Genomic DNA, 26,899 nt, shown 5'->3' on the forward strand with positions numbered 1-26,899 from the left:
TCCTGAGATTCCAGCGGTCTCAGAAGCCCTTGTGTCAGGAACCGGAGACCAAGGTGTTCCTGTCAGTCAGGAAATTAAAAGGGTTTTAGGAGACCTGTCAGGAACCACGACCTGGGGACAAAGACCAGATATAATATGTCTTATTATGTCACAATATCACAAGTTGAGACAGAGAAAGAAAAAAGAAAGGAAACATTTATTTTAGTTCTATCATTTCTTCATTTTTTTGGTTAGAATACTTCACTTCTATAAAGAGATACTTCATCAAACGTTTGGTTACTCTGAGGTTCAGTATGTAAAGGAAAGGCAGAATAAATGTTTGATTTATTTTCCCCCTTTATTCACTCACTAGTTTTCAAAATAAATTGATCCCCCATGGTGACAAGTTAGGATTTTTTTTTTTTTTTTAAATATCATTGTGAATCTATGAACTGAATTCTCCATGGCGGCTTTCAGTCCACTGCAGTTAACTTTTCTTACTGGCCTCAGCTTTAGCCAGTAGATTCCTGTTCAAGGTGGGCCTTGAGCCCTCTTGATGTGATCCTGGAGAATTTTTAGTACTCTTCAAAATGACTAATCTGAATTTAGATTTTCAGTGGGGCTCTACTACAACTGGAAAGTGATTTTCTTCTTCATGCAGTCCTGGGTTAATTGTCATTGAATGCTGAAATGTGGTTCCATGCGAACTTGGTTGGGGTTTTTCCCTTCACAGGTATGGGCGGTATCCCCAGCATGCCCCCGCTGACCGCTGTTGCTCCAGTGCCAATGGGCTCCATTCCAGTTGTCGGAATGTCTCCACCCCTTGTATCGTCTGTCCCTGCGGCAGCAGTGCCCCCCCTGGCTAATGGGGCACCCCCGGTCATACAGCCTCTGCCTGCGTTTGCTCATCCTGGTAGGTGACCTGCTGAAACCACAGGCTGAACTCTTACGTGTAAAATTACACACAATTTCACTCTTCCTTTTTGTGAAGCCTTCTGTCTTCCCTTTCTGATTATATTTAAATGGTATTTTATTCGGAAGAAATTATCTTTTTTGTTTTCTTCTTCATGTAATGTCTCATTTTGAGGATGTGCTCGATTAGAGAGGGAAAGGAGAATGAAACGGTGCCGCCTCTGGGTGCCATCGTGCACAAAGGTGAACTCTGTAGCCAATCCAAAAGCATCATTTCCTTTCAAGGGCTTGATGAGAGCGGCTGAAGTTTGAACAGCATTTGAACATTTTTCATTTCCATGTATCAGTTACTACTTTTCTTCAGCTGCTATGGATTGCTGATAAACAAGCCAGTCCCTCAGGAGTAGAATTATGTGGGAGGGGAAAAAAAAAGAACATTGCTTTTTTTTTTTGAGGAGGTGGAGTGAATCAGACACAGAGCAGGAAGGAAGTCTATTGAATAACTAAATATATTAAGGTTATAGTATTACATGCTGGCTTAATTGAACAAAGGATTAAAAAGTTCCTGGTTTAGTTCATTTCATCTCAAGACTTTATTCAGTCTTTTTCCCTTTAATTGAAATAAAACATAAACTACACATGTAGATAGCCTTAGTCTAGCAAATCTGAATGGATTCATATCAATATGGAGTTTTTTTTTTAATGTATTTAATTTTTATTATTATTTTTTTTAATGAAGGTACTGGGGATTGAACCTAGGACCTCGTGCATGCTAAGCACACACTCTTCCACTGAGCTATACCCGCCCCCCCAAGTTTTTAAGTACTTTGAATATGTCTGAGTAAATTCAGTAGCGATAACAGTGTGTGTTTGAGCCTTAAATTTGACTCTCCCTAGGCTCCTGGATTTATTACCTCTGTCTCTAAGTTACAGCCAAGGAATCTTAGTGGACCTCTTGGTTTTATGATGTTCTTGTCACATGTAGTTCATCTTTCATAGGTGACCATGACTGCAGGTGTGATGGCAGCCGAGAAAGTACTTGTGATTATTTTCCCGGCAGCATCAGTGAATCCACACACTGTCTTGTTTTCTTTAGTGGTTAATGGCGAATGTTGGAAGATAATAGACAAAGCTGAGGGGAATGTGGATATGGCTGGGTTTTTCCCCTGACACACAGCTAACCAGCCTGAATGAGACTCAGATGCCTAAGCTGGCGCTCCCAGCGTCACATGTTATCTGGCCAAGACTGCAAGTCTGTAACTGCTTGGCTCTTACATCTGGACCTAATACCTCAGCTCCTCCTGTGCCATCTCTCTATTTGAGCTATTATTTCTTTAACTGTTGGAACAGATCCTGTAAAATGTGATACTAAATGTTTAATGAAGAGTCAAATTTTATGGATGCAAACGTTACTACTTAGTAAGGTAATTTTCAGAAGGAACAAGTAAAACAGTTTTGCCTGGAGGGCAGAAAGCCAGGAGGGAATAACTCTTTTTGAGTCCAGAATGGTAAGAAGGGAGGAATAATTTCTGCATTAGATTTGATGACTATGCATTTTAATTTTTGTAAATAGGGAAAAGTTCCTCATTTTTGTAGAATTAAAAGTCATTCAACATTTATTTATTTTTACAGCCGCCACATTGCCAAAGAGTTCTTCCTTTAGTAGATCTGGTCCAGGGTCACAGTTAAACACTAAGTTACAGAAGGCACAGTCATTTGATGTGGCTAGGTAAGTTTGCTTGTTTTTAAATGGGCAGTTTGGTTAAAGCAATTACCTGATTGACTCATAAGTTTGAAAATGAATTAGCTATATTTTTATCTTCTGTTATAGAATACTAATTTTCTTAATTCTGGATAATGTTACAAGGTTTTATTTATGTGTTGTAGAGATGACAGAGACAAAGACACGACTTTTCCTTTAAAGGCTTTGCATGTTGATTTTTTTAAAGAAGATAATAAATAGACGGTAGTAAGTGTTTAAAACTAAAAAAGTAGAACTGTAGGTATGAGGGGAGAAAAGCAAATTAACTGTTTTGTGTCAATCTTTTAAAAGTTTTTGTGTATAAAAATTTTTATATGACGATTAGAGCCAAATTAGCCTTATTTAAATTTTATCTCAGATAATCTTCTGGAGTCTGTGCCAGTTATTAGTAAAACTTCAGATTACTCTTTATGAAATGTGTCATTCAGGTTAGTGGACAGTTGTTATTAATCAAGTATGGGGTGCTATTTTGGTAAAGCTTACGTGACCTGTTTGCTCATATTTTGGCCAATTTTGGTTTCACATTATCTTTCATATTTTTGTGTTATCTTGGTTTCATCTTATCTTTCATCTTTCACATTTTCATTTAAATTTTTTTCTCCTGCATACTCCTGCACTAAGATGAAAAATTAAGTCTCCATAAGCTGTCTCAAAGCTTTTCAAATGAAAAGGTCATGTAAATGAAGATGATTCCATCTTTTCTTGTTTTAGTCCTCATTAGAAATCTTTCCTAAGTGAATCAAGTCATTTTTCCACTTTAAAGGGACGAGCATGTTGAATATAATTCAGTCATTCATTACCTTTAAAAAAATAATGTAAAGAACATCCATAAACTGAAAAGCACTGTGCCAAATGCTTTATGCACATTAACTCCTTCAATGCTCACCTTCTTCCCCATAAGAGGACTCTTATTTTCTCTATGTTATAGATGGGGAGGAAGCTCAGGGGCCGTTAGTGACTTGCTCAGGATAACTCATCAGTGATAGAGCTAAGAGTTGGACTGAGGTCTTTCTGGTTTTAAGGTAGACATTCTTAAAATTTGCTCTAGAAACTTCAGTTAATTGTAGTGTATAGGTACTTGTGTTCGTTCCATTTAATTAAGGTTTTACTGCTAAGATGCAGGAATATTTATCGGGTATCTGCTTTGCCAGACACCGCATCGGTCCCAGTCAGCCCCCACAACCACCTGTGTGGTAGAGACTGTCTCAGAGTTGTGAGGGAGTAGATACCCAGAGAGGTTATATTTCTCACCCGTGGTTTACAGCTTACCAAACAGCAGAGCTGAGATCAAATTGAAATCATCTAACACTAAATTCCATGTTTTTTTATTCTTTCTCCCATACCATGTTGAACTTTGAGTGTTCTCTGACTTTTCACAGGTGATTTTGAAATCTGTCCTAAAATTGATTTGTGGCATTAGCAAGAATAAACAACCACTATTAGCAACATTAATGCTATTTAAATGTTGGGTCCACTTGCTCAGACGGAGTAAGGCCAATCGACTGCCACCTGGCTGTGGTGAAGGAAAGTGCAGCATTTATCGTGAGGTGCCAGACGAGGAGTCTGGAGCACTAATGAAAACTCCAGCTCCCTGTTAGGTTTCAGGGAAACATTTTTAAAGGCAAAGTGAGGAAGGGAGATTGCAGGGAGTGTGGTCAGCTTGTGTACAATTCTCTGATTGATGGTGAGGTGACAGGGTGGTGTCATGGGGTTAGTGTTATCAATCCTTAGGCTCCAGCTTGTCTGGGGACTACGTGCTTATGGTCATCATGTAGTTAACTCCTTCCATTTGGTGGGAGTTTTATCTTCTGTAAAACAACTCAAGAAATGCATGTCAGATACTGTTATCTAGGTACTTCAAGGAGGAACTAAAGATTCTATGATTGCCCTGTGGCTGATTTACTATTTAAATTGTTACCAGTTCTGGTTGAACTGCTACTTTTGTGACTGCACGATCATATCCTTTCAATCATTAATTCTTGAGCCAGGCTTTAGTGACTCAGCAGAGTCCTGGGAGATGATGGCTTTTCTACAAACAAGAGGCAGGCAGAGGACATGTGGGGAGACGTCTGTCCTGGGAAGGCCCCCTAGAGTTCTGCTTGGGTACAAAAACACTGGGTATTTTGGTAGTTATCTTTTCAATAATTTAAATTTCTAGCAAGTTTTTGTAATGTGGCATCTAACTTTTTGGTTAATGAGTTTTTTTAAGTCTATGTAAATGCTCAGGAATTTGGCAAAAAACTATGACTTGATAAGTGTAATCTTGGACACCTTCTTTGTAACACCCTACATTCCTGGGGTGCAGGAGAGAGATAATTAGCTTCTTGACAAACAGGAGCTGGAATCGGCTAAACAGTTTAAAATGAGAGAGTTGTTGCAGAAGCATTCACAGCAGAGTGGACCTCGGTGCTTTTTTTATTAGGAAACTTTTAAAATTGAAACGGTAAATTCATATAGGTACTTTTCAAGTGTTGGGAGCCATTTCTGTGCTTTAAAAAGTGTACATAGTCAGTATAAATGCATAGATAACATACATAAATGATAATCCAGTAGTTCAATTCATGATTAAAATTCTACTTTAACGTGCTTGAAATAGAAACTTTTGTTGAAATGAAAGGAAATTGCAAATGGGGCGTTAGTTGTCTTCTGTCCTGGAAATGGAATGCCATTTTTACGGTCAGCTCAGCCATACTGAGCCTGTCGTGTGTAAATTGCCCGATTTAGACATCTATCTGGCTCTTAACAAGCCCTGGGTACCAAGCGGGTGATACTGTGTGGGAACTAATCTGAGAAACTAATCACTAAGGAGGTCTGCACCCAGACTGACTGCTAGCAGGGCTTCCTCGGCTCAGAGGTGCTGCGGGGAAAGGCCGGCCCTGGACCACTGTCAGAAGCAGGGCCCCTGATGCTGACTTGCCGCCGCCCCGGGAATGGTTTCATGTTGGGACAGCTCTCTGGGAAACTCTGTTTGTGGGAATTTGAACTTCCTAGAATGAAATAATTTCCTTTCGTTAAGAAATACATCCTGTATCTTGGTGTATAAAAAGTTACACATTTTAAAGAATTAATATCTTTAAAGGCAGTTTGCCTTTAGCATTGCTTTTCAGACCAAAAGATTTGGAATGTTCTAGAAGTTTAGAAAGGCCTGGACATTATTGTATCACCTCAGTGCCAAGGAGCTTTTCCGTACTTTTGTAGAACCTTTAAATTATTAAATTGTATATATAACCTGAAACAGTCTCTTGGTCTCTTGTGTTTACCCTCGCTTCTGAAAAAATAATGAGCTTATTTGTTTCAAGAGAAAGGTTTATAACCTTAAAAAATGGAAATAACCATTACAGAAAATTCAGAAATAGTCATCAAATAGTGAATAAAATGCTAAAGCTCGTTTTCTGGAGACTTGTTAGTTTCCTGTTTTTTAAGGACTTAACGTAGGTTATTCCTTACTGTTCATCCTTTTTCCCTCTCCTTCCTGCTTTCCCCACAGCATCCCTCCAGCCGCAGAGTGGGCCGTTCCCCAGTCTTCCAGACTGAAATACAGACAGTTATTCAATAGTCATGACAAATCCATGAGTGGACACTTAACAGGTACTTACAAATAAGAATTAATTGAATGAAATATGATCTCTGTTCTGAATGCACTTTGTTTCTAGCTGTTGGGCCAAAGAGTTTCCAAATGTCTCTATCTGTTTACTTTTTTTCTAAACAGGATTTTTCATTGTCCCTCTTATCTCAACTTCTTATTTACTGGTAAGGCTGTAGTTTCTCTACTTTCCAGTGCCTCAGGCTTTTGCCCCAGTGCTTCTTGGTGAATAGAACCTAGACCAAGGATCCTTCAGCACACCAAATGCCACTAGTGTGCAAATCCAAGCACTAGCGAAGAAACCCTGCTGTCAACAAGGACTGGTTCACTTTCTGAAGTTCAACTTTGTAGGTGAACTTGAAATTGCCTACAAAGAATCAGCAGTAATACAGAATTAAAGGTTTTTTGGAACTCGGCTTTGCCACTAACCAGCTGGAGGTCACTTTACCTGTTTGGATCTTATTTCTTTATGTATAAAAGGCCAGAATTATGTTATATGGTCTCTAAGGATTTTTAAAAAAAGGTTCTGTTGTCTACATCTGAGGCATACAAAGGATTTCATGATATTAATCCAGAAATCTTTCTAATAAGGGGTTAAACACTTAACATTGATTAGAAAGTTATAAAGAAAAGCATACTTTTAATAAAGGAAAATAGGGACCTCTGGTATGAACATTAAATGTAAAAGGCGGGGAAATATAACTGCTTTTTAACAAATATGAAGGGGGGGTGGAGAATGGGTTAATTTTCCTGGGATGGAGAAGCACTGATACTTAACACAAAACACTTTTAATTTCTGATTCTTACTTTTTTTTTTTTTTTTGCTATCACTTACAATTGCAATTTTTACTTCTAAAAGAAAAATTCATCCTTGTTTACAAATGTCCGGATTGGATGAAATTTTTTGAAGGGTTTTGATCTAATCTTGAGCCCTGTCCTAGGAAAGAGTCTTAGCAGTAATCGCAAACAAGCACGTATTTGTATTGGAAACGGTGAATTATGAGTATCCGCAAGTTCTCTATATGTTTTGCTCACTCTGCTAAAGGAGTAGCTGTCACTCTTAAGCACAACATGAAAAACCAGGCGAGCTCATTTGGGCACTGAAGGAATATTCAGCGGTATAGTTTTAAGTACAGTTTAATGTGATTTGACACCAGTGCATCATACAAACCCAGACCTATATTGTCAGTGAATCTGAAAACGTTTCTTCAAAGCATTGTTGGTGTTTGCTGTGAGTTACTTAAAATAGTATTCAGATGCAACATTTATGCAGAAAGTCTCTTTTCTTGGTAGGATGTGTGTTTTATGACTGAAGTGTAACACCTATATCCCAAAGTCACTTGGATATTTAAAACTTTTAATCTCTGAGGCAGAAAATAAAATTTGAAACATACTAGAAAGAGCAGACTTTGGCTACTGTTTATCTCTATACTTATTACTGTTTTGCCCTGGAAAGAATTTAAGCTGGGAATTTCATTTTCATTTGTTGAGATAGATGAAATACAAAGATTATTGTTACAGGCACAACTATGAAAATAATTGTATGAATCCTCAACCCCCAAAGCAGTTACTCATTCAGCTTAAGAATAAGAAGAATGACAAGAAAGTTTGAAAAACGGTCTGGAATGTAAAGAGGCACAAGTGAAATGTTTACTTTAATTCTTGTGAATGCCATCAGATTCTGGCTGCGTCTGCAAGAATATGTTGTTAGGCGTAAGAATGCCATGGATTGGTCCCAAGAGAGGGAAGTGAGAACCTCTGAGCATGTAATGTGAGCCTATTCACTGTGGGAAGTGATGCTAATCTCTCAGGGGCACAATTTACCCCACTGATTACCTGGGTTTATTTAGCTGATACACCTGCTTAGGTGGGCACCCCCTTGTTCCTCCACAGCTTGATGTGTATGCTGTTGTGTGCTCTTAAAAGAGACACTCTTACAAAAGAGAGAAGGAGATACTCTTTAATCAAAGTTACATAAGCAGTTCTAGAATTCTGGTAAGGCTGTTACTGCTTTTCCTCTGAGAAGAGGTATTGTATTAGCTCCTTGCATTCTGAAACAGTGAATGGGTTATTTAGTTATTCATATATTAATCACAAAAGCTAAAGGCCTGGTCATTTTGGACGAAAGCATTAACTTCACTGAATTATCTCTGTCCTTTTCATTCACGCTTCCCTACCCAAACACGGATGCCCACTGTAAGGTCTGTGAACTTGAGATTTCTGTTTATCCCCATAATGTTTCCTTATAAGCCAGTACTCCTTTCATGCACATAGGCTCCTACAGGATGGTTCCGTGCACACACAGCTTGATTTTATGATGTCCTGTTATGCTAAGCTACTGTCTTTGCTGTTGCTGATCTAACTTAACGTTTCACAACCTTGTCTTAGGATTTAGAGTCAGGCATTAAAGTTGCAAAAGACAGTTGTGATCTTCTAGTGCAGGGCTCGATGGGCTGTTTCGCTAAAGAGCAAAACAGTAAACATTTTAGGCTTGCAGTCCTACGCTATCGTAACTGCTCAGCTTAGCTGTTGAAGTACGAAAGCCGCCATCCACATATTGTGCTTAAGTGAATGGGTGTGGCTATGTTTCAGTAAAACTTTACAAAAGCAGGTGGCAGGCCCAGTATGGCCGATGGCCTGTGGTTTGTCAGTCTCTGTTCTAGATCATTTCCCTCATTTCAGATACAAAGGAACTTCCTCTTAGAGAGGAAAGTAGTTTTGTTAATGTCACATGTCATTAGGGAGTGGAAAAGTCAGAACTGGAATCCATATCTCCCGACATCCAGGTCCAGGGCTTGTTCTTTTCATGTCTCGTTACACTTTTTACTGAGAGTAGATGAAATACGAACTTTCTTTTATATAGTTCTGAAGTAGGCAGAATTGTTTTAAGTGTCAAGTAAATCATTCACTAACGTTTTGCCAATTCTGCTTTAATGTTGCCATGTTGCCAACATTTTAAATACAGTGATAGAGACGAAATACAATGATCGGTGAACTTTCCTCATTCCAGCAAAACCACAGAACAAGCAAAATTTTATAGGTGGTTATCGTCCCAACACAGTTTCTACCACTTTCCATTCCTTGGTCTACCTGTCATCCTGGGACCACACCTTGGGAGTCAATGGTAGAATAAGGCATTTGTCTCTCCGTGACACTGGTTTATTTAAACACACAACACCAGACGCATAGCCTTTGTCTGGTATCTAAGGCTAGTTTCATGCCAGAAATAAAGACATTTACAAGTCTTTTAAGAAATGAGGGCTGATTTTGAGAGGAGAGTTGAAATTCCAGGAATTCTTCTTTATCGCTAACCTAGGAAATGGCTGTGATATTAGCCATTTGTATAACCTTGAGCAAGTCTATTTTTGTTTGTTTGTTTGTTTGTGTAATGGAATGGGTAGAAGAGTTCTCTCTAAGGTCCCTTCCTCCTCTGAGATTCTTTGAATCTTGTCTGAATTTGACAGTCATCAGGTGGAGGCTTCAGGTGGTGGCAGATGTTGAATTTAGAGAGAATAAGCTTCAGCTTGGTAAATAAAAACCCAATACAAATAGAGACGGTAACTTGGACAAAAGAGCACGTTATGTTTTGAAACTCTAAACTCTTACATACTCATTCTTTATGAAATATCCATTGAACAAAAATGTATTGACAATATGCCAGATGCTGTGCTGTGCTGCGTGTTTCTCCCCTTTTTCATTGGGGCTTGTTTTCCTTTATAAAAGCCCTTTAGGTAGTAGCAAATATTGTTTCAAGCACTGTCATTGCATGAGATTGCACGGTATGCATACAGAACACTGATCTGCCTAGACAGTGAAGGTTTGCTAATTCATCTTTTATTTTTTTCCCGGTTTTTGTTTAGGTCCTCAAGCAAGAACTATTCTTATGCAGTCAAGTTTACCACAGGCTCAGCTGGCTTCAATATGGTAAGGAATGAAAAATCTCCTTGGTTTGCATAAAGTGGAAACTTTGTTTCTTAAATTGATATGGCCTCATGAATCTTTAGGTTAATACTGTTATTTATAATGGAGTATATGGAGTGTACTTACTTTTCAGTGAGCTGTAAGATTACCTCATTAAAGGTCATGATTACCTCTCTTTTTCCCCTTTTGATTTTGAAAAATACAAAAATAGATTAATATAATGAATTCTCAAGAACTCAGCACACTTTAAATAAGTCTCAGTTCACTGCTAACTCTGGTTCTCCCTTCCTCCTTTCAATTATTTGAAGTCACATCTGTCATTGTATCATTTTCATCTGTAAATATTTTTGCTTGTATCTCCAAAAGACATAGGGATTTTTTTTCTACATGACTATAATACGAATAGTAATAGAGTATTGAAGTACTGAAACTTTTAATACTAATTCTTATCAGTAAGTTAATCAGATAATATTTAAATTCCTTAGATTACTTCATAATTTTTTATAGTCGATTTGTTCAAATCAGGACTGAAATATACCTGTATTTTGTAACAGTTGGTTGATACCTCTTTTATTTAAGTCTTTAACCTAAAAATTCCTGCTTGTCTTGTTCTCTAATCCTTTCCCACCTCACCCCTGGAAAAAACCCCAGATCATTTGTCCTATAGTTTCTTTTCTTTTTGTTTTTTAATTGAAGTGCTGTCGGTTACAATGTGTCAGTCTCTGGTGCACAGCACAACGTCCCAGTCTTGCATATACATACATAAATTCGTTGTCCTGTAGTTTCTTATAGTCTAACTTTTGATGGCTGCATCCTTGTGATTTTGATTCAGTCTTGTATTTCCGGTAGATTGGTAATTAGATCTAGGGAAAGGTTTCTCCACCTCCATTCTACTGACGTTTTAGGCCCGGTTACTCTGTTGTCGGGGGCTCTTCTGTGGATTGTAGATTGTTAAGTAGCATCTCTGGCCTCCTCCTACTGTAGTAACATAATCCCTACCCCCAGCTGTGACAATCAGAAGTGTCTCCAGACACTGACAAATCAGTGTGCAGTACAAAAATCAGTCAGTGGTTGAGAAGCACTCATCAGATTCAAGTTTGAATTACATCAGAGAAGTTACAGTGTACTTTTCAGGAGGTGCATAAATGTCTCTTTGTCTATTTTGTAATGATTTTTAGTAGCTATTAGTGAACATTGCCTAATTCCTACAGGGCTCCTTACATTTAAATGTTGACTAAAATGATATCTTAAGAAGTATGTATCTCTCAGTTATGTGTTATCCATTGATTCTGCCTGGAAAATAAACCCGGTCTATACGGTTTACCTGCTAGGTTTGTGATTATGCTGCAGGTACGTTGATGTGGTTGTTCCATAAATGAACAAGCTGTAGTGCCGCTCTCTTGGCCCATCCTGGTCCCTTCTGCTTTGTATTAAAGGGTCTGCCTTTTGCAATAGGATAATAATAGATCAGTTAATAAACATCTTATATCTATGACACATCCAGACTTCTTTAAGTCTGGGTGTGTTTCGGTATCCTAGGGCTCTCTGAAATAAACACTGAAGACCTAACATTTTTGAGGTTGGTGGTTCTCATGACTCTAGAATATAATGAAATGTTTAAGTTTCTCATTTATAACCTGCCCTCATTGAAAAAAAATATTTGAGTCTTCTCCTACTAGAATATTATATTCTTCTACATGATAAACAGATGCTTTAAATATTTACAGCCACTCTTTAGGCGAGTGTGGGGGAAAAACAGGAATTTAATCACACTTACCTAGGAGTGGGCAGTGGTGGGGCATGGGAAGGAAGAGAGAACAGGGTGAAACAGGCAGGGTTTTCATTTGTGACTCTGTTCTGCTTAAAAACAGGAGTCTGGCCGGTCTGGAGAAGGCAAAGCTAGAGGGGCAGGAAAGAGATCAGTGGTTGCTGGGGCTGGGGGCAAAGGAAGGGGTGACTGTAAAGAGACATGGGGGAATTTGGGGTGATCATCAAACTGTTCTATATATTGTAGTAGTTACGCAACTGAATGTTTGTCAAAACTTGCTGGTGGGGGTTGGAGGGTGGGGTGAGTAAAGCTCAGTGGTAGAGCACATGCTCAGCATGCATGAAGTCCTAGGTTCAATCCCCAGTACCTCCATTCAAAAATTAAAAACAAAAAATATTTGCAGAACTATATTCTAAAAGGGGCAAATGTTACTATAAGGAAATTTTACCTGTAAAAGGAAGAAAAAGAGGTTATGGCACCTGAGGAATTTCAGATTTAAGAGGAGTTTCTTGATTTATGGCATCAGCAAAGCCAGTTGCCCAGCGTAACATCTGTCCTGTTGGCGTTTTGGTGAACAGCTTTGTGGCCTTGTGTCCTCTTTTAGTGTCCAGAAGTTGTGAAGTAAAATCAGATTCTGCAACTTGGTAAAAAATCTGTTTACTTAGGTCCTAGAGCAAGTTGATTACGAAGAATGGTAGCAATTGAATGCTGAGATTAAGGAGCAGAAAATACCTTTCCTCTGTGGCTGGAGGCCATAAAGATCCACCCCCTGTAGGTCTGGATCAGGGGTTGGTCCACCGAGCTGAATCTGGCCTGCACCTATTTTTCTAAATGAAGTTTTATTTTAAAAACAACCATGCCCATTCAATTATTTGTATATTGTCTATGGCTGCTCTCCTGCTCAACAGTAGAATTCAGTGTGATAGAAATTGTGTGTACAGCAAAGCTTAAGTATTTACTCTCTGACCTGATACTTCACAGAGCGTAGTGTTTAAAGACACGTGGAATATGAGTATAATACATTTTAAATGAGTTTGCAAGGATTGAGAAGAATGTGATTACAATCATAGTTGACATTTGTTGAATGCTGAACACCATCCCAACTAGGAGGATTGTCTCATTTTGTCTTTTCTACAGTGGTATGAAACAGGTACTACTTTTATAAACTGAGGCACTGTGAGACTCAGTTGGCCTGGAGTCAGAATAAGAAAATAGAACGTTTAAGTCACTCATGAATAGTAACAAGCAAGCACTTTCACGAAACTAGATTACAGTTAACTTTTTGTTGAACAGGAATCTTTCTGACATTGATCAAGATGGAAAACTCACAGCAGAAGAGTTTATCCTGGCTATGCACCTAATTGATGTAGCCATGTCTGGCCAACCACTGCCACCGGTCCTGCCTCCAGAATACATTCCACCCTCCTTTAGGTAAGGAACATTTGCCTCTTAAAAGAAATTGTGTGCTGAGCATGTGAATTTCAAACTTGGCTTTGCAGGCTGTGTATCTTACAGTCATTTTTATTCCCGGAAGGTAAATGAACTATCCATGAATTCAAGACAATCTTCTGTAGGTTCTGTGTTAATCTTTGCCTGTTCTGTTCTTTATTTACAGTATATGAGCAAAATAATCAAGTAAAACCTAAAAAAAAATGGTGATTTTTGAGACAGTCCATATTATAGAAGCTCAACAAAACTTTAGCAGTTAAACTGTATCAACCTGTACACAGAAAATAAATCTAGGAGATTCTGCCTATGAATTCTATATATTTGAGAGATAACAAAATGCTGGCAATGTAGAAACTATGATCAGGAAGATAATTAAAGAAAATTGTGGTCTGAAACGCAATCTCAGTGGAGACGTTGAGAGGGTAGATCAGGGTCCAGTTGGGAGGAATCTGCAGTGACCGGTGTCCTCCACCTCCATATGTCTGCACGCATACACATCTCCCAGACAACTACATCTTAAGGCTTTAACTTAAAGGACAAATTTGAGACTTTTCAAGTGTAAAGAAGAGCAAAAGAAACACAGATGAGAATTTCTGCCCTAATCACTCAAATGTCAGGAAAGACTGGTGGGAAAGGCCCCATAAAAGTAAGAGAAATGGAGTCATCGCTGTTTGCACATTCACGGTACAGGAAAGCGGAGAGAGCTGTGACTGTGCAGAAAGAGACTGGTAGCTGGGCAGTTTGTAAGATCTCACAGCTACAGGAATCACTACAAGAGACACTTAACACTGAGAGCTGATAAAAAAGCATAAAAAGAAGATAGGCAGATTGGTTTAAAAGAACAAGATTAGTGGTGTGAAGTGAAAGTAATCAGTAAACTAAGCGATTTGTTTTAAGGACTATGAAGTGTAGGCATTTCCTGTGTTGATTAAGAGAGAAAATGGAGAGACTTCTTAAAGGGAAAAGAGACGCTCCCAGTTAGCTGAGCTGCGAATCTTCCCTGGGAGGAATTTAATGTTCCATAGAGGTGATAACAGCGCACAGTCGCTCCGTCCCAGGTGCCGCCCTAGCCACTTGGTGATGAGTAGCTGATTTCATCCTTTGGAATTGCCTTCATTTTATTGATGATTCTAAACGTTTGAACAAGTTTGGCACTCAGAGTTTGATGATGTTCAGATATTCATTTTTTAAAAGCTCTTTGTAACTAGAAAAGACCAAATCTTTATCTTTTCCTCACTAAAAATGAAATTTACTCCATGCTACGTGACATAATCTTTAAAAATTTTTATTCATAATTTGCTCAGTTCTTCCTCGGCAGCTTTACGTGAATCCATTTATTTTTTTCTTTTTTCTTTTTTTTTGCAATTGCAGAAGAGTTCGATCTGGCAGTGGGATATCTGTCATAAGCTCAACATCGGTAGATCAGAGGTTACCGGAGGAACCAGTTTTAGAAGACGAACAGCAACAACTAGAAAAGAAACTACCTGGTAAGCCAGTCTTTATATTTGACTTGTAGCTTATTAGAGATTTTCTATTTGTAAGGCAAAGATGGAGGTAAAAGTAAATTTAGGTTTTGACATTCTTGCTACTATGTTCCTTTAACTTCACCTTAGTCAGAAAGAAGACACTTTTAATACACTTTGGGATTTGAATATATGTATAGAAATAAGAACATTATGTATTCTGCTACTGCACCCTTGTTCTAGCTTTTAAATTGAGGTCTGATTATTTACCACTTAACAGAAATTTTATAAATGTTATCTGTAAAACACTCAAACTTGATAAGCTTTTCAGGTGGTTGCTTAATACCACTGCAGAAGCAGAATGTAAAATTGCCCACTGTTATTTTCTCATGTTGTTAGAGAATTGGAAGCTCCTTGATAACAAGAAGCTATTTTAAATTTAGTATGAACCTAATTTAAATTATCATCATTTATAATGATAAATCATCACACTGTTAAAATATTCTGTGGTAGTTATGAATTATTAATGATGAGATGCGGATTGATATTCAGAAGTACTAATGACATGTATTATAGAGTCCCTTTATGTTACCCTTGTCAGTGTCATTTTGCTGTATTTTAAGTGTTTAAGGGATAATTGACTTGCTGAGGACACTTGCTTCTCACAGTTCTGGAAAACAGGAAGTCCAAGATCAGGGTGCCGTTCAATTCTGTTCCTGGTGAGGGCGCTCTTCCCAACTTGCAGATGGCTGCATTCTCACTATGTCCTCATGTGGTCTTTCCTTGGTGTGTGCACATGAAAAGAAAAGGATAGCTTTCTCTTCCTTTTTTTGTAAGGCCACTAATTCATAATGAGGGCCCCATTGTTAGGACCTTATCTTAACCCCTGGCTACAACGGTCCCATCTCCAAATATCACCCACTGGGGCTTAGGGCTTCAACACATGAATTGGTAGGGTAGAAAACATTCAGTCCACGACATTGGCCTTACCTAGTCACTCTCTGTTCTCCCTTTCCCCCAGCCCCTGGAAATTACCAATCTGCTTCCTGTCTCTTTGGATTTACCTATTCTGGATATTTCATATAAATGGTGTGATGCAGTTGGTGACTTTTTTATGTCTGACTTTTTTCACTTAGCATAATATTTTTGCGATTCATTCACATTGTAGTATGTATCATTACTTCATTCTTTTCTCTGGCTGAGGGGACTTTCAGTTTTAAGGTAGCAGAGTAAAAGGGATGCTGCCTTCTCTGAAATCATTAAAGGAGCAAGCAGAACAAGAAAATGAAATTTATTTGCATCTTTGACCTCTAATCCCTAACTACTGTGTGTAAGGGAAGTCTGTCTAAAGCAGTGAAGGCCAGACAGGAATGTGGGAAGAAGCCAAGAATGGATGCTCACAGCCACACATCTGAAGGCAAAGTATGAAAGGAAAATTCTTGAAATAGATCAGGAACAATGGGACGGCATGCTACACAGGCTGGCAGTGAGAGGTTCCCTTGTCTGGGTTGGCTCCAAGGACGCATGCGAGGCAAACACAAAATTGAATAGACACTGCTGAAAACATAGTAAGAGACATGGAGGATGGAAATTTTTTAAGTAAAATAAAGTGGATGTAAACAGTGTTAGCAAGGATTAGAGAAAAAAATAATTGACCTGGGAATAGATCTAAAATTCGTAATTGGTGTTCTGAAAGACGGAAACCGAATAATGGGTTAGAAAAAATTATTTACAGAATATCATCTACCTAACAATTAGGGCGCAACTTGCTCTTCAGTGTGAAACACAGGGTACTTACCTTCCTACCTCTGCTTTCAGAAAGCATCATGTTAAGATTGAAGCCACATCAGCACAGTTTTAAGCAAAGGGAAAAAAAGGTTGAAAGGGAGAGATTCATGTATGAAAGGGATGGGGGTCAGGTGCTGAAATCAAAGTCATAGAAAAGGGAAAGGGCAGAGAACAGAGAAGGAATGGAGATGGAGCGATGATGCAGAATTGCTGTCGAGAGATTATTCTAGAAATCACGTTTGGTGTTTTGAACACCATGATTTGGCGTTCCTCCTGGAGGGGAGAATATGTAAACAAGAGGGTAGGTGGAGAGCATTTAAAAGGAGGGCATCTTCAGTGAGGGCAAGGCGGAAGGCAGCTTAGAGAGCTCTGGTTTGCAGTTAACACTACACATTTCAAATATACCATTGAGCTTTTCCTTTGACAATAGTATGTTGAAAAGCACAACTTTGTGGGTTCTTTCTGGGCAGGGTAATTAGGTTTCATTTATTTATTTTTAATGGAGGTACTAGGGATTGGACCCAGGACATTTTCCGTGCTAAGCAAGCGCTCTACCACTGAGCTATACCCTTACTACCTGAAAATCACTTTCCCTCCCTGTTGTTTCTTGTTTTAAAGTCACGTTTGAGGATAAGAAGCGTGAGAACTTCGAGCGCGGCAATCTGGAACTGGAGAAGCGGAGACAAGCGCTCTTGGAGCAGCAGCGCAAAGAGCAGGAGCGCCTGGCCCAGCTGGAGCGGGCGGAGCAGGAGCGGAAGGAGCGGGAGCGCCAGGAGCAAGAGCGCAAAAGACAACTGGAGCTGGAGAAGCAACTGGAAAAGCAGCGGGAACTAGAACGGCAGAGGGAGGAGGAGCGGAGGAAAGAAATCGAGAGACGAGAGGTGAGCAGCTGTGACGCAGCCCCGTAATTAGCATGTGCGCTTTTTCAGAATTGTCCAAGTAATAAATTAATACAGCCTTTTTTTTCATTTTACAACTCAGTAGTTTTAGTTAGTCACGAAGTTATGTAACCATTCCCAGTAATTTATCACCCCTGGTAGGAACTCCGTACATACCCACTAAGCAGTTACTCCCATTCCCCCTCCTCCCTGACCTTAACAACCGCGAATCTACTTCCTATCTCTATTGCTTTGCCTATTTTGGACATTTTGTATAAATGGAATCATAGAATATGTGGCCTTTTGTGTCTGGCTTTCACTGAGCATAACATTTTCAAGGTTCATCTAAGCTATAGCGTGAATCAATACTTTATTACTTTTTATGGCTGAATAATATTCCATTCCATGGATAGACCACATTTTAGTTATCCATTCATTAGGTGATGGACATTTGGGGGTTGTTTCTACTTTTTGGCTATTATGAATAATACTGCTACGAGCATTCATGTACTAGTTTTTGATAATGCAGCCTTGTCACAAACTACTGGTATCAGTTAAGAATTTTTTCCCAACCTTTTTTCTGCATTGATATACATATGTAGAAATAAAAAGATTGATATGGTAGAAAGGTTGGGGTTTAGTGTAATTTTTTTTAACCACTATAATGGTATCATACTAATTATATTGTTCTGCACCCCCACCTTTAAAATAGTTGTCTAGGCATCATCACTGTATTTTACGGAAAGCTTCCTAAATTTGGTACCATACCTGGATAGGGGCAAAGCCAATCTCTTGTCTGTCTTTCCAATTTTAGTATATTGTTACAGAGGCAATGCCATGATTCTCTCTTGTGTGAGTGAAATGTATTTTAAAGATGGGGAATTTTTCTTTATTAAAAAATACTTTATCCCCTGATGGTTGCTTTAGAAAACTTGTAACCATAAGCTGCCTTTTATTTAGGCAGACACGCACAGATACTAACAGGATTTTCATTTCTAGAATGACAGCCAAAAGACAGTCTTCCCTTCTTCAGTGTTTGAAAAAAAAAAAGACATTTTAGAGCGTTTATTCAGAATTATTTAATTGGCATTTACTATGTGCCAGGCATTGATAGTCCCTGGAGATGTCGTGGTGGATAAGTACTCCACCTGTCTTCCAGGCCCTTACTGTGCAGTTGGAGCACAGGGATGTAAGAAGCAATTGAACAACTGCAATACAATAAAGAGTACCAGGTTCTCTGACAGATACCCTGCCTAGCAGTCATCTCAGTCAGAGTTGAAGAGAGCTGACGTTGCCAGAGAAATTACAGATCCTTCTGTGGTGAAAAGGAAATGAATGAGGAGGGAGATGGGGGTCACAATTTAAAACTTGAGCTAAATAATAACTTGCCATGTGCCAAAAGAAATAATAATTACTCATTTGGTGGGAGAATGCTTTTTTGGTTTTATTTTTTGTTCTGGAGGTTTTGGTTTGATTTTACTAGATTAAAGAAATGTTCCTTGTTTTTTATGAGTCAGTGAATAAGGGAGAGCAGGTTTATTTACATCAAGCATCCTTAAAGGCATAAAAAATTGAATGTCAATACTGAGACAATCCTGCCTGTTCTCAACTATATTAGCCTAAGTATTCTCTTTTTTCCCGCATTTGTCCAAAAATTTTTTTTGCTATTTTATAATAAAAATTTCTTTTAATATTTAATAATATTTAACCCCTAAAAGAAAAGACTTACTAGATGTAAAGTTTATTAAGCGATATTGTATAGTGTAAGAAATAAAAAATTAATAAATCGTCTATGTCTGTCACAGGCTGCAAAACGGGAGCTTGAAAGGCAACGACAACTTGAATGGGAACGGAACCGGAGACAAGAACTATTAAATCAAAGAAACAAAGAACAAGAGGACATAGTTGTGCTAAAAGCAAAGAAGAAGACTTTGGAATTTGAATTAGAAGCTCTAGTGAGTGGTTTGATTATGCTTTGAGAATCTGCTTACACTGAGCCATGAAAATACTAATCATTCTTATTATTTTTCGTCTGTTAAAGAATGATAAAAAGCATCAACTAGAAGGAAAACTTCAGGATATCAGATGTCGATTGACGACCCAGAGGCAAGAGATTGAGAGCACGAACAAATCTAGAGAGTTGAGAATTGCTGAAATCACCCATCTACAGCAACAATTACAGGTGAGTAAACATGTCCCTTAGTAGCTTTTTGGCTTCCATGCCTTTCTCTGATTCATTTCATTCATTTATTCACTCAGCAAACATCAAGCATCTGCTAGGCGCTGGGAAGGGAAGACGAAATAGACACGGTCCTTGCCTGAAAATAGGTTGTCTAGTAACTCAGCACACTTGCTGACACTGCTGCGTGGTGGCACGGTGCAAGCTCTGGTAAAAACTGAGGATCCAGCAGTGGATAGCAGAGACAAAGAGCCTGCCCTCATGGAGCTTACCCTCTGTTTCAGGGGAGACAGGCACTAATGAAATAAGACAAGTATGTAATCTATTAGAAAATGAAAAGTGCTGTGGAGAGTGAGTAGGGAGGAGTTAGAGAATTCTCAGCAGTAAGGAGGGCTGTGATTTTAAATGAGGTGGTCAAGAAATGCCTCTCTCTGAGGGTGCTGTTTGAGCAAAGACTTAAAAGAGATGAGTGGCTGAGCCAAGTGGCTATCTGGCAGAGCAAGTTCTAGGTAGGGGAACAGCAGTGCAGAAGACCTGAGGCTGTAGCCCATCTCTTTGATGTCAGTTTCAGCAAGGAGACTGCTGTGGGTGTAGCAGGTAGGCTGGATCATATAGGACCTGTAGTCCACTTACAGGACTTTGCCTTTATCGTGTTAAGCACAATAAATAAGTGCAGTTAAGTATATTAGGGGGAGTTCTGGAGATTTATGTATAGAGAATAGTTGGTAGCTTGTTGATAATCAATTGACCACGTTTGTAAAAATCTTTTCTAGACTCTGTTCTATTCCACTGATCTGTGTCTGTCCTTTCACCAGTATTTCACTCAGTTGATAATTTTAGTTTCATAATAATTTTTGAAATCAAGTAGTATGAGTTCCTCAATATTTTTCTTTTTCAAATTATTTTGCCTATTTAGGCCCTTTACATTTCCACATAAGCCTTAAAATCAGCATGTCAGTTTTTACAAAAGTACTTAGGATTTTTATTGGAATTCCACTGAATTTATAGATCAGTATGGGAAGAGTTGACATCTTAATAATATTGAGTCCTATGATATCTCTCAATTTTATTTGGGTTGTTACAAATTTCTTCCAGCAGTGTTTTGTAGTTTTCAGTGTACAAGTTTTGTACATATTTTGTAAAGTTCAGCCCTAACTATATAGAGGTTTTGATGCTATTGTGTGTAATGTATTTTAATTTTAATTTACTACCGTTTGATGCCAGTATTTAGAAATAATTCATTTTTATAGTGACCTTATATCTGTGATACTGTTTAGCTCATTTATTAGTCCTAATAGCTTTATCGTAGTTTCCTTAGAATTTCTAAATGCATAAACATTGTGAATAAAGATAACTTTATATCTTACTTTCCAATGTATATGCCTTTTATTTCTCTTTGTCTTAACTGCATTGATTACAACCTCTAGTACTATGTTAAATAGAAGTGGGGAGAGTCTTGTCCTTGATGTTAGAGGGAAAGCATTCAGTCTCTCACCATTAAGTATGCTGTTAACTGTAGGTTTTTGTTGTTGTTGTTGTTGTTGTTGTTTGTTTGTTTGTTTTTTGTAGATGCCCTTTATCAGGCTGAGGGACTTTCCTTTTGTTCCTTGTTTGCTGAGAGTTTTTATCATGAATGGATGTTGAATTGCATCATATTTTTTTCCTGTATCTTTTGAGCTGTTCATGTGTTTTTATCCTTTATTTTGTTAATATGGTGATTTAAATTTGGTTGAAATTTGAATGTTAAACCGACTTTCCATTCTTGGGGTGAACTGAACTTGATATTAGTGTTTAAAAAATGTTTTACTGGATTCAACTTGCTATTACTAGAGATCTTTTAATTTAAATTCATGAGGGATATGGTTTATCCTTTTCTCATAACGTCCTTGTCTAGCTTTGGTATCAGGGTAATAAATAAGAAAATAAGTTGTAGGATATTCTTTATTTTCTGAAAATACATGAAATGGTAGTCTTCACTTAATACCCGTGGGGAACTTGTTGCAAGTTGCCTGATGATACCAAAATTATGGATGCTCAAGTCCTTTATATAAAATGGATAGTACAGTAGTCCTTTCATGTCTGCATATTTGGATTGAAATTTGACCCTAGGCTGGTTGAATCCAGATATTGTGGACTGTAGTGGTAGCTACCATTTATTGAAAGCCTGGCGTGTGCCAGGTCTGCTCAGTGCTAAGAGTGTAATGTGAATATTTAATAGAGTCCCACAATAATCTGGTAAGAGCACTATCATCATTCTCACGTTATAGGTGAGAAATTGAAGATTCTAGAAGGGAACATTCTAGAATCAGTTTCTAGCATTCGATTTCTAGCTGGAAAGCAGGAGTCCAAATCGGAAGCCAGGTCTATGTGACTTTAAGACTTTACTTCTAACCTTGATAGCACACACTGCCTCCCTAGATAACCCCATCAGCTTCTCTCTTAAAATCCTGTGTATTTCTATAACTTTCTCTCACCTCCTAAAATAGTTACCAGATTCCAGTCTCAGTACAGTTAGTCCACATGTGTGGATTCAACCAACCCTAGGATTCAGGGGCCGATTGTACTATGCCATTTTATATGAAGGCCTTTAGTATCCTTGGATTTTACTATTGAGGGGATCCTGGATCCAATCCCCCATGGATACTGAGGGATGCCTGAGTTTCTTCCTTAAATTTCTGGTGGCATTCAGTGGTGAAGCCTTCTGGGCCCAGAGCTTTCTTTGTGGAAGGACTTTTATTGCAGAATTTATTCAGTAGAAACAAGGCTATACCAGTTTTCTGTTTTTTTTCTTTAGTCTGTTTTAATAATGGTATCTTTCAATTAATTTTTGCATTTCATCTAAATTAACAAATGTATTTATATACAATTATTTACAATATTCTCCCTATTGTTCTTTGCCAGTCTGTAGTATCTGCTGTGGTGTTAGTTCTTTCATTCCTGATACTGGGAATTTGTATCTTTTCTCTCCCAGTCCAACGCCTCCTCTCCTTCCTCCTTCCCTTCCTCCTCTACCTTCCCCTCCTCCTCCTTTTCTCCATCTAACTAGGAGCTTATTGGTTTTATTAATTTTTTTCTTTTCCCCTATAGTATGCCTGTTTTCAATTTTGTTTACTTAGGCTTCTTATTATTTCCTTCCATCTATTTGTTTTGGACTTAATTTGCTTTTTTCTAGCCTCATTAGGAGGAAGCTTAGATTATTGAATTTAGACCTTTCATTTTTGATAATGTATAAACACTTTAAGCTATAAATTTCCTTCTAAGCATTGTCATAGTCATATTACACATTTTAATGTTATATTTTTATATTCATTCAATTCAAAACCTTTTTTTGACTACCTTTATCATTTCTTTGATGGGTTATTTAGAATTATGCTGTTTAGTTTCCGAATACTTGGATTTTTTTTTTGTTTTACAGCTGTCTTACTGATTTTTTATTTATTTATGGTATGATCTGTGAACATATTCTGTATGATTTTAATTCTTTTTAATCCTTTTAAGTTTATTGAGACTTATGTTACGGCTCAGCATGTGACTGTCTTGGTGACTATTCCATGTGCGCTTGAGAAGAATGTGTACTTTGTTGAAGTTGGGTTGGGGGTGGGTTTCCATAAACGTCAGACGATCAAGTTGATTCATGGTTTTGTTCATGTCTTCAGTGTCCTTACTGATTACCACTGAAGGCCTCATCAATTTGAGATACTAGGATATGACATACAATGTAAATAGTGTCAGAAGTTTACTGCTAGAAATTGTTTGACAATATTTTAAAATGCATGCACCTTTTTAAAGTATATTCTTTTATATGGTAACTCTTTATGTGTTTTTCATTAACTGTTTATGAGAAGTTTCATGAAATATTCCCCTGTAAAATTTAAGAGTGAAGATCATGTGCTTATTTATTATCTCACTGAATGACGTGTGCCCAAACATGTAAGATTGATGCTTAGTGTGTTCAGTTATTGGTAACAAAATAGAAATCAAGATTCCTAAAAAAGTAATGAAGTTAAAAATAATTCATACTTTGAAGAAAGCCAGGTACATAGTAGGCAATGAGATATTGATTTCCTTTCCTTACAAGAGTTAGCAGATTCCTGCTATGCAAATAAGTCAGGTAGCCCTTCATGTTGGTTTGACCTATTTTAGAAGCTTCGGTTGTACATTTAAAAGTAATGTTTATATAAGTAAACCAATCTCAAAGATCTGAGCCAGGCTTCATCCTGATACTTCATTGTTTGTCCTGGTTCAGGAAAGAAACTTTGGGACTGGGTAAGAGGCCTTGCCTGAATTTAGCGAGGAGAGTAAGAGGAGAAACTCGGTTGGCTGTGCTCTTTTGGGAAAATGATCTAATTTGTGCATTCTGTTTTCTCCAAATTGGGGCCAAGAGGTGTGCACATGTGTTTGTGTGGATTATGCATATGAGAAGATGCTTCGAATCCTCTGCATTGAGCTATGTATCTCTCTACCGTTCAGACATGTAGTACACAAAGGTTTATTGTACACAAACCAGTCTGTATCTAAAGGTGGTTGTTCCAGAAAGGACTGGTTCTTAGTCTCTGGTGAAAATAATAATAATAATAATAAAATATAATTAATAATAATAATAATTATTATTACTACTACTACTACTACTACTACTTTATTAATGGAGGCATTGGGAATTGAACCCAGGAGCTCTTGCATTCCAAGCATGGGCTCTATCGCTGAGCTATACCCCCCACCCCTTGAAGTCCTCATTATTTTTTTTCTGATGAAAATTTTTAATTAGGACATTTTTATTTTTTCAAACCAAAAGTTAATATAGAGAGATTTTTTTTTCTTAAATCAGGGTAAAAATAAAAGTTAAATATTCCTTAATAAAGGCTGGAAAAGCTGCCATTTTCCCCCCCCACTTTAGGAGTTTATGCTAGCACCTTCCATGTACCTTAGCAAGCCATGGGTGCATGCACGCACACACATGTACACACACATACACATGCACACAGTGAGTATAAAAACATGAACGCATAAACACTTTCACACACAACCAGAACCATGTGTGTGCAGACTTCCAAACACATATATGCATAAGACTTAATGGGATTCCATATGGACTGCATCTCACATCCTCAGCCTTGCCCTCATCTACCTACCTCCCTCTGTTCCCCCCAAAGCTGATGTTTTTGTGGAAAAATTTCTGGGTGTCTTCTTGTTCCTTTATGTTCCATCCTGAGGACCCTTCCAGGGACCCTGTCCCATGGAAGAGCTGTCCTTTTACTAAAATGTATAGAAACTGTATTGAATAATTTCAGCAAACACAGTTGCTTGTCGAGTCAGCCATGAAAACTTCAAACAGCTTCATACAATGTGTTTTAGCTTTTATCTATGTCAGTAAAAAAATAGTTGGTTCGAGATTTCTGTGTACCTGTTTAAAACTGTAGCTCTATCCTGAATGGTGGACAAACGTGTGGCAGCTAAGATTCTAACTGTTAATCTCTTTTTGATGTCTGTTTCCAGTTTCAGGTGTGTGGGAATCCTCATTTCAACACCATTAAGGATCAAAGTTCAAGACAGAATAGTTCCTGTTAAAACTACTGAGTCAGTTTACAGACAGCAGGGTCACTGCAATGGCATTTGATCCCAGCACAGTTGCGAGGTCATTCCTTTGAGTTTTCTCTGCTGAGTTGTACTTTAGGTACATTTTTTAAAGCTTATAAGTAAGCAGTAAGTCAACAAAAATGTAAGAAATATCAAGGGAGCTATAACTGTCTTAACTTTATTTCAGTGAAAAGCATTTGGCCAACAGTTAATTCCTCAGCAAGAAAACAAGAACCCTGACTAGCGATTAAATGCAGTTTCACTATAGAGGATTTGGGATGAGATTAGGAGAGTCTTTGAGGGACGAGAAAACTGACCTGTGCCTGCCTGCACTTGGAGGGTCTAAACACGGTAGTTTTCTGCATCATTCATTGCTGTTTTCTCTTTCTCTCCTAGGAGTCTCAACAAATGCTTGGAAGACTTATCCCAGAAAAACAGATACTCAATGACCAATTAAAACAAGTTCAGCAGAACAGTTTGCACAGTAGGTGTTTAATTTTTAAGGTTGACATTTTCCTTTTTTTCCTGGCAAGAATTTCCTTAGTTGAAATGAGAGCATGAAAAGCCACTTTTCCTCACTGCTCATTTGTTTTTTCTTCTTGCAATGTTTTTCTGAAATAGGGGATTCACTTCTCACACTGAAAAGAGCCTTAGAAGCAAAAGAACTAGCTCGGCAGCAGCTCCGAGACCAACTGGATGAAGTGGAGAAAGAAACTAGGTCAAAACTACAGGAGATTGATATTTTCAACAATCAGCTGAAGGTAACTATTCTGTGTGCAGCCTACATGTACCTGCTACTCCTTCACTTTTCTAACTGGCTAGGTGATTAGTTGATACTTGTTCCCAGGCAGAAAAATATATTGTGCTGGTTTGTCAGCCTTTATGAAAGCCTTCACACTTATGGATGAATACTGAACAGTCTAAGTTGAATTTTTTCTCCTTTAAAATATGAAAATGGATTTGGCATCTCTAAATTAGGGCTGAGTGAGAGGCCCTGTCTCCTGGCATCTGTCTTTTACCTGAGTTACGTTTTTACACATCCCCATCCTTTTTGGCTGTTGGGAACTACATCAAGTTGAATTCTAAAAGCTAGGCTCCGAAAGCTTGATCTTTGAAGACAACTCAGAACGAACTGTTGTCTCTTTTAAAACTAAAAATTTTTCTGCCTCTTCTTACCTTCAAGATTGTCCTTGAATACAGATCTGTATTTTGTTACCTCACATTTTAAAATTTTGTTGCCTAGTGGAGTAATTGCTTCTGTCTCCGTGGCAGAAGTGGTGTATGGTTTTGCCATATTTACACAGTAAAACCCAGGGAAATGCCAAAGCTCTTAGGGAATGTAGCAGGGGTTAGATCACAGCCTTTTTCTGATTTGATACTTTTCATTTAACTTTACGACTTTATCATCTTAAGAATGATTATTATCTTGTAATAAAACTGGAAGGCGCACAGTTCATTTCCTAGCAACAATGATCACATACTTTAGATTAAAGTAGTTATTAGAGTTTTTAATCAATTATGTTCTGATAACAAATTGGATTTTACACTTTTTTTCCTCAAATATTTTCTTCTTCCAACGTACAATCCTTTATACAGTTTAGCTTTTGGCACTAGGAAAAAGTTAAAATCCTGTTCTTCATTAG

At 38.0% G+C, this 26,899-nt stretch overlaps 1 protein-coding gene across 4 annotated transcripts in view; it reads left to right on the forward strand.

Annotated features, from left to right (window-relative positions):
- ITSN1 (intersectin 1) overlaps positions 1 to 26,899 on the forward strand; it is a 192,368-nt gene that overhangs the window by 69,961 nt on the left and 95,508 nt on the right. For all 4 annotated transcript variants that reach the window (XR_004139034.2, XM_031459257.2, XM_031459251.2 and 1 more), the window contains exons 6-16: positions 713 to 892; positions 2,524 to 2,620; positions 6,141 to 6,241; positions 10,097 to 10,160; positions 13,219 to 13,356; positions 14,746 to 14,861; positions 17,244 to 17,506; positions 19,309 to 19,458; positions 19,545 to 19,685; positions 25,653 to 25,740; positions 25,878 to 26,017. Coding sequence is in view for 3 of the 4 variants with exons in the window: in XM_031459257.2 (XP_031315117.2) it covers positions 713 to 892; positions 2,524 to 2,620; positions 6,141 to 6,241; positions 10,097 to 10,160; positions 13,219 to 13,356; positions 14,746 to 14,861; positions 17,244 to 17,506; positions 19,309 to 19,458; positions 19,545 to 19,685; positions 25,653 to 25,740; positions 25,878 to 26,017 (1,478 nt within the window). In the remaining variant the exon portion in view is untranslated. The remainder of the gene's footprint in view (positions 1 to 712; positions 893 to 2,523; positions 2,621 to 6,140; positions 6,242 to 10,096; positions 10,161 to 13,218; positions 13,357 to 14,745; positions 14,862 to 17,243; positions 17,507 to 19,308; positions 19,459 to 19,544; positions 19,686 to 25,652; positions 25,741 to 25,877; positions 26,018 to 26,899) is intronic.

Source organism: Camelus dromedarius, chromosome 2 (genome assembly GCF_036321535.1).
Source record: "Camelus dromedarius isolate mCamDro1 chromosome 2, mCamDro1.pat, whole genome shotgun sequence".
NCBI classification, from domain to species: domain Eukaryota; kingdom Metazoa; phylum Chordata; class Mammalia; order Artiodactyla; family Camelidae; genus Camelus; species Camelus dromedarius.